Genomic DNA, 18,249 nt, shown 5'->3' on the forward strand with positions numbered 1-18,249 from the left:
TCAGGGCTTTTGCTTATCATTTTATTAACAGCACTGTGCATACTTCCAAAGTGATATGAGCTTTAAAAACCATCAAAAAGTTAAAGAAATGCCTTTTACTGATGAAAAGCGACATGGCAACATGGAACAACAGCTCCCTCTTCTGGTAGAAAGATGAAGTACCCCCAACAAAAGGACTGGGGTTGTTACTGCTGACGGGCTGGTTACGCATCAAGCATCTCCGAGGACGAGTCCTGATCCGGGATCCAGGTTAACTGCGGCTGAGGCAGCGTGAAGGAACCTGGCCGTTTCACAGGCCGTTTCACAGATCAGCGCTCGTCCTCTTCGATGAGGCCTGACGCCAGTGACAAGGCAGAGGACAGACTGACACAAGCAACACTGGATCAACTTGCCTTCAGAGATGAACAGGTGCGGAGCGACACCTACCTGTACGCACTCTCTTCAAAAACAAGGCCTTAACCTACGCATGGTGACGAACGTGCTAATAACCCTAAACATATGGCACTGCTCACAGAATTATTCACATAAGTAAACAAATCCTTTGGAACAAAATACATGTACAGGAATGCAAAATGAAATAAAACATAGCCATTTCTTTTATATCAGTAACTTTATACAATTGGCTTCTTTAGAGTGACAGTATCAAAGCGTAAATTGGTATACTGAGTTTAAGAAAAAAAAAAAAAAAAGAGGAAAAGGTAAATAATAATACATGACAATATGACAATGACATGCTTCCTCGAAACATCAACACAACATTGGTACAGTATTCATGATTGGAGGGGAAGGAGGTCGCTGCCCCCGTGCCCCTATCCACATCATAATGCATTCAACAAGTTTTTCATTAAGTTTCTCAAGGCAACTAGGAACAGAAAAAGAAACTAGAGTATGGCAAGACGGCACAGAGATATGTTCCAGTCAACGGACAGCACTGCACAGTGTGAGCTAGTACTGATATGCTATTGATGCGGATTTACACCCCCGCCCAAAAAAACATTCTTCATCTGCTGGGAGAGGCTGACGTCAATGTACCTCAAAGCTCCTTGCGGTCATTCATTCATAGTACCTGAAAATTAAACTGCTCTAGTCTTGTGAACAATGCAAACTAAAAAAAAAAAAAAAAAAAGTTAAATGTGCAAGTTATAATGACAAAAACAAGTTATTAGGCTACTTGTGTGACTTCATTGAACGGATTTTTTTTTTTTTTTTTTTGGCTACATGTCACCTGGTAGATGAAAGGGTGTAACAGAAAGACTGCTATCAATGCCAATGTGTGTGTGTTTGTGTTTTTTTTTTCCCTCCAATAATCTACTCTCAGATGAGGAGTCTACACCAGTTGGGACAGCCAAGGTGAACGCCACTTGTTTGGATACACAATATTCCTGAGTTAGTTCTTACAGTGGGCCCAAATACTGATTGAAGTGTAGACTTGGGAGTGGGCCAGCAAACCCATGAGCCTACGTTTACAACTCCTTAGCAACCACGCCACGGTCGCTCCCTGTCAGCGGGGCACACTCCAGAGGAGAGAGAAAAATGGATATCAACATACGCCTGCCTTAATAACAAAATGGCTACTTTCCATATCCCATGCATTTTTTAAATTTTTTTATGTTTTTTGCTTCGACTAAAGTAAATAATGGTTCCTATGCAGACTCCGACCTGGACATCATCTTTAGAGAATCAAAAAAATAGTTTAAAAACACTGAAGAGTTGTCAGCTTGAGAGGGCTGCAGATTCACAAGCTGCTTTGTACTTTCAAGTATGCTACATTACAGACTGGAGAAACACGGATGATACTGTCACTTTAAAGAACAGGATGACGGTTAAACACAATATTCACAAATGTACATTTAAGGCTTAATTGTTTAGCACTAACAATAGTAGCAGCAGTGAAGCACTTCTGAATTAATTATAATAACAATATTTATGATCATATTACAATAATATATTATCAAAGTAAATCAATGACAAGTTTTTTTTTTTGTTTGTTTGTTTGTTTCACGACATTGGACTGGGCCGGAGACAGAAAAGCCCAGACCAGCCAATGAGTTAGAGGAAGGGAGGGGAGAGTTTCAGCCGACACGTATCACAGAACGCTAGCCTGTCAGCATTAGTACATCCTCTAGAGCTCACCGCCAGGCTCTATAGCTACACTACGTCCTGCCATGTGAGTTAGAGTAGCAGTAAATTTACACAGCAGGAGCCTGAATTGGAGTATACTACTGTACTGCGCTTCCACATTCATGTTGTATGAGAGGAGGGGGTTAACTGGAGAACAGGCCTTGAGGATTAGGTCTGGCAGTTGCGAGGTTCCTTGCAAGTACACGCACACACGCATGCGTGTTCATACAGACACACACACACACACACACACACACACACACATACATACATACAGAGACACACACTGCCAGCCAACAGTCCGGACCGAAAACTGACGTCATGCTACTTTGAAAAATACCACATGACCACATGTTTTTCTTAAGGAAAAAAAAGTACCAAAGCGTCATTAATCCAAGGCCATAATAAACTGCAAAAGCTCTTCTGTCTATCTTCTGACTGCTGCTGACAAACAGGTGATACTGAGGAAGACCTCCTGGCTCTTCCTCACTGGAGCATCGCCACATTCTACTCTCTGAAACAAAAGCACCTCTGGATAGGCATCCCCCAGTCAAAACATCCCCCTTTAATGTGGTCCCTGTCTACTCATACTGCTTGCACTAACAGTGACCTTTGAAGCTGAAATCATTTTCACATACTGTAAATGTACGTATATATTACACACATTTAATATATATTTACTCATATATTAAATTTTCATATAGACACACTTACATTTTTAGTTTAATTTGTGAGGTGTTGGTTACATTTTCGTCAAGAGGCTTCAAAATGGAACGTATGAATCGATTTTCCTCGGATCCGCACAGAAGTCTTGCGTCGTGTGGTGTCCGGTAATCGTTCCACGTACGCTTACTCAGTCCCACAGAGATGTTCTTGAAAAAGAAGGTGCCTGCTGTAGCAGTTTAAACAAGGCCAGACACTGTCGAAAGCGCATGGAGTGCAGGGCACAGAGTCCCACAGTAGCTGTGAGCTCGCTAGAGAGACAGCCAGTTAAAAATCCACAAGGGGCGTCGGGCGACAGCCAGCACTGGAGGAGGTGCTGCAGGCAATGGGCTTTGGGCTGGGCTGGACCAGGCCACGCCAACCTGGACCCAACCAGGCCGGGCCAAGCTAGGGCAAGAGCACAAAAGTGCGAGAGAGAGACTAGGAGTGTGCTATGTAAGAATATGTGCGGTAGAGGGAATGGACACGAACTCGCGGAGGATATTCTTGGCCATTTCTATATTGTTTTGTGCAATCATCAACGCTTTCTGGATGTCCTGGTAAGAATATCCCTGACTCATGAGGTGCTCGATCTCGCTACTGATCTGGGGGTTGGACCCTCCTCCTGCTGGCCCACCGCTGGGCGGGGCAGGGACAGGTGGGACGGGGCTGGGTCGACGCTCTGAGTTGATTCGTCTGGGCAGGGGCTTGGGAGGTCTCTCTGGCGCTTCGACTGACTCTGAAAAGGCTGGAGACAAGTGGAGAGAGTGTGTGTGTACATCACGATCAGAATCCAATCACTCAATGACTTAATGAACTGCCACTAAATATATGGTGAACGACTGTGAGTACTTGTTATGTCACAAAAATTGATACTTAGCTACCAAATCAATACCAAACTGAGAATGATACCAATAATAGCCTTTTCAGAATGAGTAGTATGACTCGACGTGATAACCTCAGTCCAACCTGAAATCCAGGCGAGGCTGTGTTTTTACTGTAAAGGCACCCAAACTTCCCCTGACAGAGCGGCCAACTCATTTGAAAGTTTTAAACAGCGTTTTAGAGCTCATCTTTTTATCCCTTGGCCCTAGACTGAATTTCTTTTTATGACCTTCTCAGTGATTTTATTTTTCTGAATATCTTAGTTTTAACACTTCTCTGTATATTTTGTTTGCTTGCTTTTGCTTCTCTTTCATATTGTTGTTATACTGTGTTATATTATATTCTTATGAATAATTTCTTGTTACACTGATTATCCTACTAATGTTTTATTGCTGTTACTACTGGTGTGAAGCACTTTGTAAATTTTGGTTTCATAAAGTGCTACATAAATAAATCTTACTTATTCTAATGAAGCCTGCTTTGTTTTCTCCTTGAAGGCCAATGTTTCACTTGTAACTCAGTGCTCTCCTTCTAATGCAGCCTAAATGTTTAAATATTTGAAACGCAAAGTTTGTGTTTGTTAATGTTCATGCAAGGTTTTTAGAAAAAGCGGTGTGTGTGTAATGGGATTTGTATTTATGACACGGCATCAAATCAGGTTTCGAGAACCATGAAATTTCACTGGTACCGGCAGTCTGGTATCAACTACTGAGATTCTGGTGTTGTGACAAACCGAGTAGATAACTTCAGCGAAACTTGATATTAAGCCTTGCTTCACAGACACAAACACACTTACATGCTGCGGCTCCAGCGTCTGCATCTAGGGAAAGTCGGCTGAGGGCAGCAGAGGATGAGCATGACGAAGAGGATGAGGATGAGGAGGACGACCCGCTCAGTTCTGACAGGGTCCGTCGGGTGGGGGCCACGGGCAGTCGGGGTTTGGGGAAGTCATAGCCATTTTCTTCTTCCTCTCCCTCGTCAGCTGCGTGTTCACGGGGGCCGTTGGTCATCGCCAGAGGAGGCAGCTCAGAATAGTCTGGGAAACAGAGAGAAGAGTGACATGTCACCAGGGCGTGCAGCACCATCGGATACACGGAGAACCAGACGGGGTAAATGCTCAGCATACGCCGGTTTCATTGTTTAGCTATGCTCCAAGTCAGGGGCTGGCTCCTCTGAAGGACACAACCTACAAAGATATGGTCTTCAGAGGACTGAGGACTAGACCTTTCAGCAAGCTAGGGGTTCTTACTTGGATGATCTACTGAAGATACCCCCTTATGACAACGTGGGGTTCCCGCCCCTAAAATAACCTCACAAGATGACACATGCTATAATGATGCTAAAAAAAAAGGATGTCATGGAAATTTCACACCTTTTAATCACCATTTAATCATGACTTTACTTAACTTTTAACTATGCTAGTTAACTTTGGCTAATGAAAAATGAGATGGTTATAAATTTACATTATAATGTTGCTTTTATGCAACATTAAACTGAGTAACCTTATAAACACAACATACACTTACATTTGGAGCCTTCACTTGTGCTGCCACTGTAACTTTCCAAAATGAAAACTGTGTGAAAATGGATTTCTGCATACAGAGGACGGCAAAGTATCTAACTGTCATGTCCTTCACATTCTGCAAAAAGAAGACAGCACGTCTGTGCTGCACTCCGAGGACACTATGAGTATAATGTGGTCTTGAAAAGCTACCTTCACAAGTCATACGGGTGTCATTCCACCAGAGTTTAATTTTAACAGGGAAGTCAAACAAATGAATGTAAATCTGTGCAGGGTGGTGCAGTAGAAACAGTGTTTGTATATAATTCTTCATGTGGTTTGTCACTTAGAAATACACAAAGTACTGCAAAGTTTAAATAATCATAAAGTATATCAACGTCAGTCACTGTACCCACCTAAACTGTCCTCTCGCACCTGATCCAAGTTAAGTGTTGTTATACTTCAATGAAAACAGCGCCTTTTCACATAAACTGACTATTTGGCGCATATTTGGTTTTGAAGAGGGTCTCCACTTTGGTGTCACGTACTTGCCCAGGAATCTCCTTCTTTCATGTCAGGTGTATGCAAAGTTGCGCACTCTGACTGGCTGATCACAGAGATGTGCGCACAGGAATTTAACGACACACCCACACCAACACAGAAGTATTAAAGCATCAATGTCAGTGCCACTGTAATCTTCATTTTTGCTCTCTTCATTATGTTTACCTTATGTTTAACTCCAACATGCGCTGGATTAAAGGCTTTTGGTCAAAGTACCTGAGTCTCTGGCCTGGTGAGGCAGAGAGGAGGTCAAGGCCTGAGCCTGGATGTTGTACATGGCTTCATACATCTGAGGTCCATCCTCAAGCTCAGTCAGCGCCAGCCTGGCACAACAAACACCACCAATAATTCGATAATAGTCAGAGACAAATGCATTGACAAGGACACACTGTAGAAGACACTGTCAATATCTCTATCACTATATGATGAGCAGCAAATAAAGGTAAATAACAGAACAGCTACAACAGTCTATGAAGTTCAGATAATGTCATCCATTCACTGTGATGCAGTCTTTAAAACAGGAACACTTACACCATATCATGACATTATTACAATTTCTAGTCTCACACTGTGATATTCATGTAACATTAATAAATTGCCCGGGCCTAATTTCAGGTAGTGGGTACAAGGCCTGTCCTGTTTACCGTGAGTTGAGCGGGCAGGCTTGGGTCTGTGCCTGCAGGGGTGCTAGAGCCTGCGGCTGGGGGGGCCGGGGGAGTGGAGGTGTCTCCCCTGCAGGTGTGGGCGTCATGAGAGGCAGGACGGGCCGGGAGGAGGGGATCATGTACTCCGACTCCTCTTCACTGTCGCCGGCCTCCTCTCCTGTCACTGGTCTCAGCCCTGGAGGTGGTCTGGGAACAAACCCCGCCAAGAGTGGTTACGTTTTATATCAGATTAAGATTATATGCCTGGAACAACAAGGGGAGGGAAACACCTATCCTGCAAAAACAGAACACACTCCCTTTATTCATGCCTACAGCGAATGAATAACAATGTGTAATTATGCTGAGGAGTAGAAAATATGGCTTGGCCTACCACAACGTTTAGGGTAACTTGTTCTTACACTCTCTTACTGTATTTATATATAACCTTTATATGTATTTTTACTGTTTAATGGTGTTCCTGAGCTAATTTCATGTCCGTCAATCAAACGCTTTACTCCTCTATACCTGGGACCTATTAACCTTCAGAATGGTATGATAAAATTTATAATTTATGTATTATTTTTTCATCTCCTCATAACTGGAAAGCATCTAATTAAGAATAGGAAGTACATGGTGTACAACTGTGAAAAGCTAATTACGAGCCTTAAAATCTTGGCGTTTTCTTAGATTTTTCACCAGGATATCATTATCTTCCTCTCGTCTGCAAGCACATTTTAATGACACACAATGGGAAAACACTGCCGTGTTCCTCATTAGATTCATTTTAATGGATTGCTGTGTGCTAGTGATGAGGAAATACTGTATAATTGGCTATATACTTTAAATACTACAAGATAACACAAATGGTAATATAATACATCCTATTTTTGTATTTGCAGTGCAGCTATGTGCACAGGATGAACAAAATAACTAGCACCGCATGAAAAAGGACCAACACTGAAGTAACAAAATCACAAAAATAAAAGCAAACTGTGCAGGCAAGTCTTATTAATTTGAAAACCATTTAGCGGAATTTGCCAGCTTTAAAGGTTGTCTGCAAATTAACACTTTTATACAGTATTTCTCAAAGAATGAGGCAATAAAGAGCTCCAAAAACAAAAAGGGGTCAGTACTCAAACTATGGGGACATCGCTTGCAAAAACAGAAAAGTTGTTGAATGTCATCAGGGATAAATAAAAAAACTTGTGACCACCTGTTCCCCACCATGGACATACTGCATTAAGAAACCATGGTTACAACTCAAAGGTCATCATGAGATGATCAGTGGACAGAAAATATTTTTAAACACAAAAAAACGTTTCATTGTCACAGTCTCAAAGACAACAATGTACAATGTGAGACATTAAGAAAATGAACATGTGACATTAAGAAATCACTTATATCCAAGGCCATTGCACAATGAGCTTGAAGGAGCACAAAACCTAAATGCCAAAACATCATTTTTCATCGTTTTTCATACTTCCAGATGGGTTCGGAGGAAATCAAACAAAATTCTACTCTCACGAGATATCTTACACACATTAAAATAATCCCAGTTGCTCTGTACAACATATGGAGCACACAGCAGATCACATTTCTCCCTCATTCCTCTGAAAAAGGGAGGCTTGCCTTCTTGAATAATGGTACAGTAACCCAAGACATAGTGCAGTGCGTGCACCAGCAGCCCTCTCCTTATGAGACACTTGATATTTATATATTTTTGTGGGTGTTTTTGTTATTTTGTCCATCCCCTGTTGCTAAAGTTAAATAGCAAGCCAAATATTGTGAAGTAACTGTCCTCTCCACATAAAAGATAGACAGCAACAACGATGGGAGCCACAGAGCTGAGATCACATTAAAATAAACTGCAAATTAATTCTATCTATATGTCAGGTCTACAAATTTGCGGTGAGGCGGCATAGTATCTCTACGTGTTATTTATGCAAATGTTAGTTTGAATAAATGGTTTCATTTTGCAGGCGAGGTATTTCCCCTCCGCTTGTTTTGCTAGAATTTTGACTTCTTTGGGACATTTTGCTTTCTTCACACTTTCCATGGTTGTATCACACCTGTCATAACTTTACTGTACAAAAGTGAAACAACAACAGGCCTCTGGAAACAATGACTGCTTTGTTAGTGAGTTAGCTGTACCCCCACATGCGGCTGGATGGCCTATATATATATATTTCAAACATCCCAGAGAGAAAAAGAAGTGAAGGCACAGATGTGGATGAGCACACGGAGACAGACAAGGTGAAGTACCTGGTAGCCAAAGAGTAGATGGCATTGGCTGAGGCTGAGGGCTTCACTTTGGGGTTGTCGTACTCGGAGCCGGCTGCTGCTGCAAAATTCTGCAAACGCAACAGTCACAGGTATCTCAGACATCTAATGTGAATGATATTTTTTAAAATCAAAATCTAGACAACCAACGAAAAATCTTGGTGAATATGTTTACATGCACACTAAAAATACAACTGCAATATAATTACGGAAATAATGCAAGTAAGGCAGGAAGTGTGTAAACAAAACTAATAATTTCAGTGACGTGAAGTCCTACAATTTGTGTTTCTGCTTTCACCTCAGCTAAATTCTGTTTTACCTTTTATCTGTTTTTTTTATTGTCAAAGTCTTATTCTTGTATATATGTCCATAATTATGTATTGCCACTGGCACTTATTTTATTCACTTTATTTATTCTGCTTTGTACAACTGCACCTAATCTCTGCTCCTCTATTCTTTAAATTGTATAAACTGTACTGTTTTTTTCTCTGTATAGCACTTTGATGCAAAACTTGTTTTGTTTTTAAAGTGCGATATAAATGAAATGAACTTGAAACTTATAACCAAACTGTGCGTGCAAAAAATAAGGAAATCACAGAGAGCATACTAACATTATCTCTCTCTGTCTGGTATGGGAACTCAGACTCATGCTAGGAGGAAGCTGAAGAGGATTGTCATTAAAACCTCTTACATAAATGGTGGTGACCTTCCCCCGGTCAGCTCACTGTTTAAAGTGCACCTTTAACAGGGCAGCAAAAGTAACCAGTGACCCCTCCCTCCCACCCAGCCCACCTCCTCTTCCAGCCTCTCCCCTCAGGAAGGCGCTACAGGTCCATGTCAACCAAAACTACTCAACTCAAAAACGGCCTCTCTGCTGCGCCAGTCACAATATTTAACACCCCTTGCAAGCCCCTCTTGCCATAAATCCCAAATACTGACCTGAATGTGTTGTATGCACTGGACTGGTCTCGTTTACACTGACACATCAATCACTGCACTTTCTATCATTGCCATACAACACTGTTGTGAGGCAATAATAAACTATCTGTGCTTGCAATAACCATTCCACATCATACTTGAGAGAACTGGTTTAGTACTGAAAACAATTAGTTGACTAATCAATTAGTTGATACATAGAAAAAATTAATTATGGGTTTTAGTAATTTATCAGTAAAAATCCATTTTGCTTTTGCTGAGATCTCCACGATGCTAAGACTTGCTTACTTTACTCTGCTTAGCATTAAAAAAATTATATTTTCTTTGGTGCATCTTCTGATGAGCATGTCTTTATTTTTTACTTATTATTTACTTATTTATTTAATAATTTAATTTAAAAAAAGATAGACTGAAAATGAAAACCAACATTAGCTGAAGCCATAAATTCGTAATACTTATATTACTGTAAGCATATAAATGTAGCCTTTGACCAAACATCTAAAATGGATATGTGTGTGTGTGTGTGTGTGTGTGTGTGTGTGTGTGCATGATATTTTGCTTCCAAAAGTTGTTCTAACCAGTTGGTGGTCCAGACTGAGGGAGCTGTTGTTCCTCTGTGAGTCTGTGCGTGTGTCCAGGGCAGAGGGCAGCGCCAGGGGGAGGGAGTGTCGGTTCGACAGTTCTCTGAGGCCTCCTCGAACATCTCCTCCCTGACTGGACACCTGGGTGGACGAGGAAGATGAGGAGGAGGAAGAGCAGGAAGAGGAGGTGGAGGTGGGAGCCTTGGGAACAGGCCGGGTGTTCCAGTCAGCCATGGGCCGGTTTGGGGGTGCAGGGGGCAGCTTGTCTCTGGGAGGCTCCCCGGGAGTGCACGGTAACGGCCGCCTCTGCATCCGTCCATCTGGACCGGTCCCCGTGGAGTGTGGCCGGTCTGGAGGAGGAGGAGGGGGGAGATCCCTCAATGCAGGGGGGAGGGGGAGGGGCTTGTCTTTGTGGTGGGATGCCGCCTGAAGAGGAGGGATGTTGATGAAGAGCAGGAGAGGTGAAAAGTGTGTGTAAAACTGGGTTCATTTAGGCTACATACAACATTACTATGAGATCAAAGGAAAGTCAACGCCACGTCTTCAGCACTGGAAAAAATCCATTTAGCGAAAGACCCAGTGTTATGCCTTTTCAACCAAAAAAGCTCTGGTTCTCAAACTGGTTCAGTTCAAGATTGTTGCAGCCAAGGTGCCAGTAAGGAATCGGTCCACATGTCAACCAGTTTTTGGAGTGGAACCGTTGCCACACCAATGGTGGGCATCCATAACAAAATTAATGCTCTGGCAGTGCATGACCACGGTGTCATGGTGATCGAGCCTGTCTGCTGTCAAGTACAGCACAGAGGTTGACCCCTCATTCATGTTGGATTAATTAACCTACATCGGGCATCACCAAATGGCAGACCGTGGACCCAGTGACGGTTTTGTCCGGACCCATGACAATTCTAATATTAATAAATAAATCATTCGTTGCTATTTTTTCACTGATGGTCGTGGCTACAGACTGCATGCGCAGCTAATATAGCTAATACGACAGGAGCATCATCAACAGCCAAGCCAATCAAAACAATTGTTCACCTGTCAGCAACAGAGAATAGTGGAGGTGAGACGAGAAAATGACTTGCTCCAAAATGAGAAAAGTAGAGAGTGAAAACTGAACTTTTAAAGATGAATGGACAGACCAATACATGTTAATTCTGCCTGCATCCACTTCTAAACCATTGTGTCTCATATGTTGTGAAACTGGCGATAATAAAAAAGCGGCAACGTTAAGCGTCACTATGAGACCAAACACGGATCGTCTGAGGAAACATACCGCCATGATATAGAAATATGCATACGCTGTTGATTTTATTGACATCAGGGTAAACTATTTAGACCACTCAACTTCAGATGGGTCAGGGCCCCGCAGCAAAAGTCTTTCTACTAATCAACAATATCTGTGGCTTAGATGAACAATAAACAAGTTGAATCCAGTTTCTTAATATGCGGTAACATCACTCTATGTGCATGTGAGACACTTAATTAGTCTGAGGCAGAAGTGAAATGAAACCATGTTCCTCTCTTGCCTAACTACAGTGTTAACTGTGTTGTGTAATTTATGTCCAGCAGGTGTGCTGAGGCTCTCACCTTGGATGTGACGCCTGGGCTGGAGGCTCCAGGAGGGTTGGGAGGTCTGTGCTGAAGTAGGTCTAGTCTAGGAGGTACAGGAGGAAGAGAGGACTGGGGCGTCAGGGACAACGGCGAGGGGGGACGCTCGACCTGGAGGAAACACACGACAACTCGATTCATGTCTCAAATCAAACTGTCAAGCATACATACAAAAACATTTTCAGATGATCAGGATTTAGTAAAATGAAGAAATTGTACTGTTGCACTTAATAAGAGCAATAATATAGCACTTATTTTGTTACTGTTTGTTACTGTTCCACAGCTGCTGAATCATAAACTGATCACAATCCTTAACTCTTTCATCACAATGAAGAATAAACAACTCATAGTTACAGCTGAGTGTTACAAATATTAGCCTATTTTTGGCAATATTCTATCAATTCTCTTGCCCATTATAACCACTTGTGCGCTTCACTTTCATATGATGTTGTGATACCTACATTTTGGTACACTGTGTTAAAAAAGCACGTTGTACTTATTATTTTTGGAAAGGGAATTAATTTAATTGAATTGCTTTGTGTGAGTTTGTCTCATAATCTATTATATATTAATCTACCCTGTGGCTGTGTTTTAAGGTCTTTAGGGATCATAATACAAATCTACCCTGACTCGTTTATCATGATATGAGCCGTGTCATGAGGCCCTTGCTAGCACCCGGCTCTACTGAACACAAAATATCTGAAGTAGCGCCAAGTATTTCACAGTATACACACGTACACTTAAAGAGTTAGTGAAGGATGAGAAAGGGGTCAGGTCACTACTCAAAGCCAGAGATATAACTGAGACCACATCAAAGTTTGTGTATGATCTCAGGCGTTCACATACTCCATAAGCAGTCTAATGTGAAGAGAGTTTCTCCGAGACACATTAAAGATGTAGGATAGGGGTACGTCCCGCACATCAAATACCAACGGGCACAAAGGAAGCCCCTACCTTGGCACTTTGAAAGATGGAGATGAAAGACATTTGATATGAGCTGTGAGCTCGGGGCTCACTAAAAATAAAAAAGGGCAGGGCAGAGGGTGTTTTAACTGAGGAGAGATGGGTCTCTCAGAAGAATAGACAAGGAGTAGAGGACAGTGGGAACCCGTGACGTGCATCCAGAGGAAGAAAAGGCTCGGAAAACAGCGAAACACCTCAGTATTCACCACATGGGGAGTAACAGTGCAGCTTAGCCAGTGTCAGGCCTGCAAACTTTGAGGAAACTGAGATCCCTTTTGTCTGGTAAAGGTCAGGTGTCTTTCCTCCATCTTACCTTGGTGCAGGCCAGTTTGCTCATCATGAGGTGGGGGTCTTCTAGTCTGTCATCTTCATCATCATCGTAGCTGGGTGAAGGGGCACCCTCGGCCCCAAACATACCCCTGCAGCCCCCATAGGAGCCCCCACTGTTGTCCTTGGGGTCAAAGGGATCCACGACGATGGGCTCCGTGCCCTTGATCTCACAGCGACAGAATGGGCATCCTGTTCCCTGACCCTCCGACTCCTGGAGGACAGAGGGAAAGGGAGATGTAAGCAAGGACATAGGAACCCAGCGGACAGGGGGCACAGGGGGATAGGGGGGACATGCCCCCCAATATTGGAACCAGTTGATAACCATAATAAATCTGACCTTTCACTCTGAAATGTAACAGACGCAATGACTTATTTTGAAAGATAGGAACCACTTTCATGCTACATTAATTTAGCATGATGCTGTCCAGTGTTCACCAGCAGACAGTGTTATCCCTCATTATGATGTTTATGATGGAGCCTACACTTACACCTGTGCTGTTTGGTTATCTATTCTGAAGTCTTCAGATTAGTTTTGTTAAGTTAGCCTAACTTCAGCACTGCATCACTCACCTGTGTTACCACGTTCAATATAGCCTATAACTATTTTCATTGTCCCTTTCCCATGGCATTGCTTTGTGTGGCAATGATAATAAAACTGTAATAATTTTATTTAATATGTGAATGTCAATTTCAGCCACTGTGACCTGAAAAAACAATATAAATCATGAGGGATCACACAAATATAACCATTTATTTAAAATATCACAGATCATTTTATCAGGTGAACCCTGGTACAAGCAGCAGGGAAGAGTCGGGTAGAGCTGAGAGTGAAGCCCGCTCATGAAATGGATTTGTGACGAATAAATGGAAGTTTATGCTTTAGTCTTAAAATAGGATATACTGGTGTTTACAGTCTTTTGCTTAGGTATGCATCGCTGCAGCCATGTGGTATTTTTAGGATCGGGAAGGCAGCAACGTGACAAGAAAGAGGAAGAGACAGGGTCTTAGGTGAGGTCTTAAAAGTATGATGAAATAAAAAATGTAGCAGATGAAATGGTTAATCTCTCCAGTACTGACATATTCATTGTAGACCTTCGGGTGTTCTGCGATGAAATGAAAAGCATTTTAAAATCAAAAAAGTGTTTGTATCACATTTAACTGTTAATGCAAAACATATAAGAATGTCCATATTTAAATCCTAAAATGAAAAAATTTTCAACACATGCTGAGAAATGTTTTGTTGAAGGTCAGGGGTTACAAGGAGGGGGCAGTGTTGTAAAATTGCTGCATAGTTCTTTGTGAATATCAAACAGCATTTTTGCTTGAAATGCACATCCCTAGTAAGAGGATACCGAGACAAGAGCACCATATCTGCAACATATCTGCTTTAATACGTCTGTTCCCCTTAGATAGATGGATGGATGAGAGGAAAGCACTGCTGAACAGTTCAGAGGTGATTCCTCATCTCAACAGGTTTGACTTAGGACACTTCAAGTGGATACGCTGAGCTAAACAAACCCGCCCGTCCTTCCACCCACTCCCATACCTGCCAGGCAGTGAGACACGATGTGCACATGAGATGACCGCAGGGCTCGATCTTCACGTCCTTGTCGTTCTCAGCACAGATCTTACACAGCTGGAAGGTGGAGCCCATCTCACAGTAGAGCTCATATTGCTCCTGCGGGAAGAAAAATCCAGATAATTATCAGCCCAATCCTCCCCATATGCCGATGCTGCCTGTATTTGAAAACTCTGCTGTAATTAAAACCCACACTCTGAAACATTTTTTTTCATGACATCCCTTACATACCGTGGTGTACAGATTCTTATCAAGAAATACACAAAGTATACAAAGAAAAAAATGAAAGCAAAATTAAAAAATGAAATCATCAGCAACCCCTCAGCCCTTTTTTATGAAGGGCCACAGTCCAGCGAGTCTTTCAAGTGAAGGGGAATGATTTACAACATAGCGCTCTGACCTGCGTGACTTTGATGTGGTCTTGAGGCGAAGGTTCACACAGTCCAGTAAGGTCAGGGTTTTGGGTCCGGCCGTCAGGGAACAAATAGCTGGAGAGTCAGAGGCACATGGGGGTTAGAGTGAAAACACACACACATTATTCACTTCCCTTAAAGTGTCCTCGGACACTTTTAACAGGAATTTTCACATAAAAGTTGCCATTATCATTATTATATGGTATGTTGAGATTGCATATACAATACATCTAACAGGCTGCGGTGATAAAAGCATTTGCCCTGTCCATTCATTCAGTCTGACAACTTGTTTTAACATCATCACCACAATGATGCATGCATGTAACTATTTTACAAATGGATCTGATGCTGCAACTGCCTTTTGATGGATGTTTTCGAGGCAGAGCCAATCTGTTGTATTCCAGGTTTAAATTCAGCATCTGATTACAGGTTCCGACAAGCCAACTTTAGCTTTTGTTAAACAAAGGAATCAACGTTGGCGTAGAAAGATGAGTATTGCACCAGTGAGCTGAGCCACTGACAGAGCAGAGCATTATAAACCAGCATCTCTATTCTGCTTATGATAACAGTGGAATGATGGGAACAAGAAATATGATATGGCTCGGCTGGTTTAGAGTTCAGAGGCAGACTCAGTCGTGGGATGTGAAATAAAACAGCACAGTTACAGAGATGAATGAAAAGAAAGGGGGAAATCAGAGGAAAAAAGGAGAAGCTTTGTCTATGACACAAAGATTAGCTGTGAGATCATCTATTACAATGACATCAAATAAAGATCCAGGACCAGTCAGGGAGGTAGTGAACAAGCAGAGGTGGAGGAGAAGTCCACTAAAGAAAGAAAACGGTATATTAAGGATGACAAACAAGGTGCAGCTGAACTCACAATCCTTCCCTGAAGCCGTCGATGAGGGCTTGGAAGAGGGGTTTATTGTGGGGAATGGTCTGGAGTATGTTTCCGTCTGCTGTCACGTAGCCAATGGCCCACTGGCCCAGCCGCGTACAGCTCAGTCGGAAGATGTAACTGGGGAAACAGGCGTGAGAAATAAGATATGTTGTCGCTGTGTCAAAGGAAACTGGTGGAGCACAATAAAAATGCCCTCAAAAAACACTCAACTGTGTGGGGGAAAACTGTCCCTACTCGTTAGGCACATTACATAACCTGTTGTTTAAAACACATTGTTTGCATCTTGCCATAAAAACATCTAATTCCAACTATACAGACTAAAACATACATTGAAATATCCTAGCAAATGAGCATTTGGAAGTGTGAATGTCATTGAGTAGCACTGCTTTCCACGTGGCCCTATGCAGAGGTGACATCAGCTTTCTGTGTACAATCAGGCCATTGATGCTAGGTACCAGTACCATGCTGCCCTGATTTCTTCACACACACGCGCCCACCCACACACCCACATACACACACACACCCACCCACACACCATAGCATAACCAGCATGTGAAAAAGGCACTGAGACCGAACTGGTGCCCTCCTACGTCAAAGCTTGTTCATGTTTTCTGTGTTTGTATGGGTATGTGTGTGATTGTGAGAGCGTCCATGCAGGCGTTAGACGGACTTGTGAATGACCTCATTCATATGTTGGTTGCTCAGGTAACAGAAAGTGGCAGTGGTAACACAAATAATGTGTGTATGTGTTGCTCACATTGGCAAAACATGTGCCTACAGAGACTAATAATAGCCAATGAACTTCAGAATTCATTGTAAGTAATTGGGCGCTGACAGTGAGGGCAGGGCTTGTTAAGATATGCAGGGTGTTGAGAAATGTACAGTCATGGCTACAATGAGCTCATACCATGGAGCAAATGTCACCAAATCTCACTGCTGCTTGTGTTTTGACAATAGACTGACCTGGCATGAATCGCAGTGCGCGTGCATGCGTGCGTGCGTGTGTGTGTGTCTGTGTGTGTGCTTACGTCTCCCTTTGTGTCTCACCTGCCAGGCTTGTGGATGAACTTCTGTAGCCGTGCTTTGACCTCGTCGTAAGTGAGAAAGGCCATGTACCCTGGGTGAGTCACTGCTAGGCTGTTCCAGTTCCTCAACAGAGATGACCAAGGCTGCGCACACACACACACACACACATACACACACACACACACACACACACGAGACAGAGAGGGGGAAAGAGAGAGAGAGAGAGAGAGAGGGAGTCATCTACCGTGTGAGTGAATGGACATTGCAGTGACAGCATGAGCGCAGTAATGGAGAAATATACTGAATCATGGATGCTAAAACAGTTTCCTGAGCATCAGTGTGATCTGTACATAATGGTCATTTTAACCTAGGTCACACCTTGTAGAAATGTCCCTTGGCGAAATGTGAAACACTTTAAACTGCCTGTGACTCATCTGGCATTTCTAGAGCCACAGAATGGAGTAGGTTAAAAAGGCACAGCTACGCTTTTACAACCAACTGCAAACGCTATCTAAAGCACCCCCAAGCAAACTATTCAAGTAAGTGCATTTTTTTTTTCAACACTCAGTCCAACAACGAGAAGGCGGTAATGCTTTTGGAGACATTTGTATAAATAATAAGCCAATTTACTTCATAGGTGAGTGAGTGTGTTTGTGAGTAGGTGGTTATACCACAACTGTCACCACAGTTTGTGAGAAAGCAGAATTACCACACTGTTAATTCCTCTGCAAGGCTGTAAATGAACTGCAGAGGTGGCTGTGCATAAAGCGCCACTGTTTCAAGTAAAATACAGTTTTTTGCCAACAGGAGATGACAAAGTCAAACTTAAGAGCAAAATGCAAAAAGTTTCCTCAATAGCAGCAGTAGTAACACTCCTTTTGCATCTCCCTCCTGATGGTGTCCTTACAAACATAAACATATTTACTATGGAAACATTCACATTTTTAATGATAACATTAACATTATTTTTGAATTTAGAGTGTTTGTTTGAGCTTATATCCTGTTTCAGCTTTCAGTCAGATGACTAGCGGGCGCACCGGTTTCCCCAGGTTGTGCTCCTGTTCTTTCTCAGTTCAGCGGTCACATGACCCCCACTCACAAGTTAAACCCCTTCCTCTACTACAACCTCCAGTACCACTTCAAGTATTTTAACCCCTGGGTATTACTAATACTGCTACTGATACTACTTCTAGCACTACTTCAAATACTTCAACT

At 42.5% G+C, this 18,249-nt stretch overlaps 1 protein-coding gene across 1 annotated transcript in view; it reads right to left on the reverse strand.

Annotated features, from left to right (window-relative positions):
• cbl (Cbl proto-oncogene, E3 ubiquitin protein ligase) overlaps positions 1–18,249 on the reverse strand; it is a 44,859-nt gene continuing 26,610 nt past the window's right edge. Inside the window, exons 5-16 of the mRNA XM_030066676.1 lie at positions 17,056–17,177; positions 15,988–16,125; positions 15,095–15,182; positions 14,662–14,793; positions 13,099–13,326; positions 11,802–11,933; positions 10,209–10,637; positions 8,677–8,765; positions 6,415–6,621; positions 5,987–6,093; positions 4,505–4,744; positions 1–3,571 (exon numbers count right to left, since the gene is read on the reverse strand). Of these exons, the coding sequence (XP_029922536.1) occupies positions 3,276–3,571; positions 4,505–4,744; positions 5,987–6,093; positions 6,415–6,621; positions 8,677–8,765; positions 10,209–10,637; positions 11,802–11,933; positions 13,099–13,326; positions 14,662–14,793; positions 15,095–15,182; positions 15,988–16,125; positions 17,056–17,177 (2,208 nt within the window). The 3' untranslated portion in view covers positions 1–3,275. The remainder of the gene's footprint in view (positions 3,572–4,504; positions 4,745–5,986; positions 6,094–6,414; positions 6,622–8,676; positions 8,766–10,208; positions 10,638–11,801; positions 11,934–13,098; positions 13,327–14,661; positions 14,794–15,094; positions 15,183–15,987; positions 16,126–17,055; positions 17,178–18,249) is intronic.

This window comes from Myripristis murdjan, chromosome 13 (assembly GCF_902150065.1).
Source record: "Myripristis murdjan chromosome 13, fMyrMur1.1, whole genome shotgun sequence".
NCBI classification, from domain to species: Eukaryota; Metazoa; Chordata; class Actinopteri; order Holocentriformes; family Holocentridae; genus Myripristis; species Myripristis murdjan.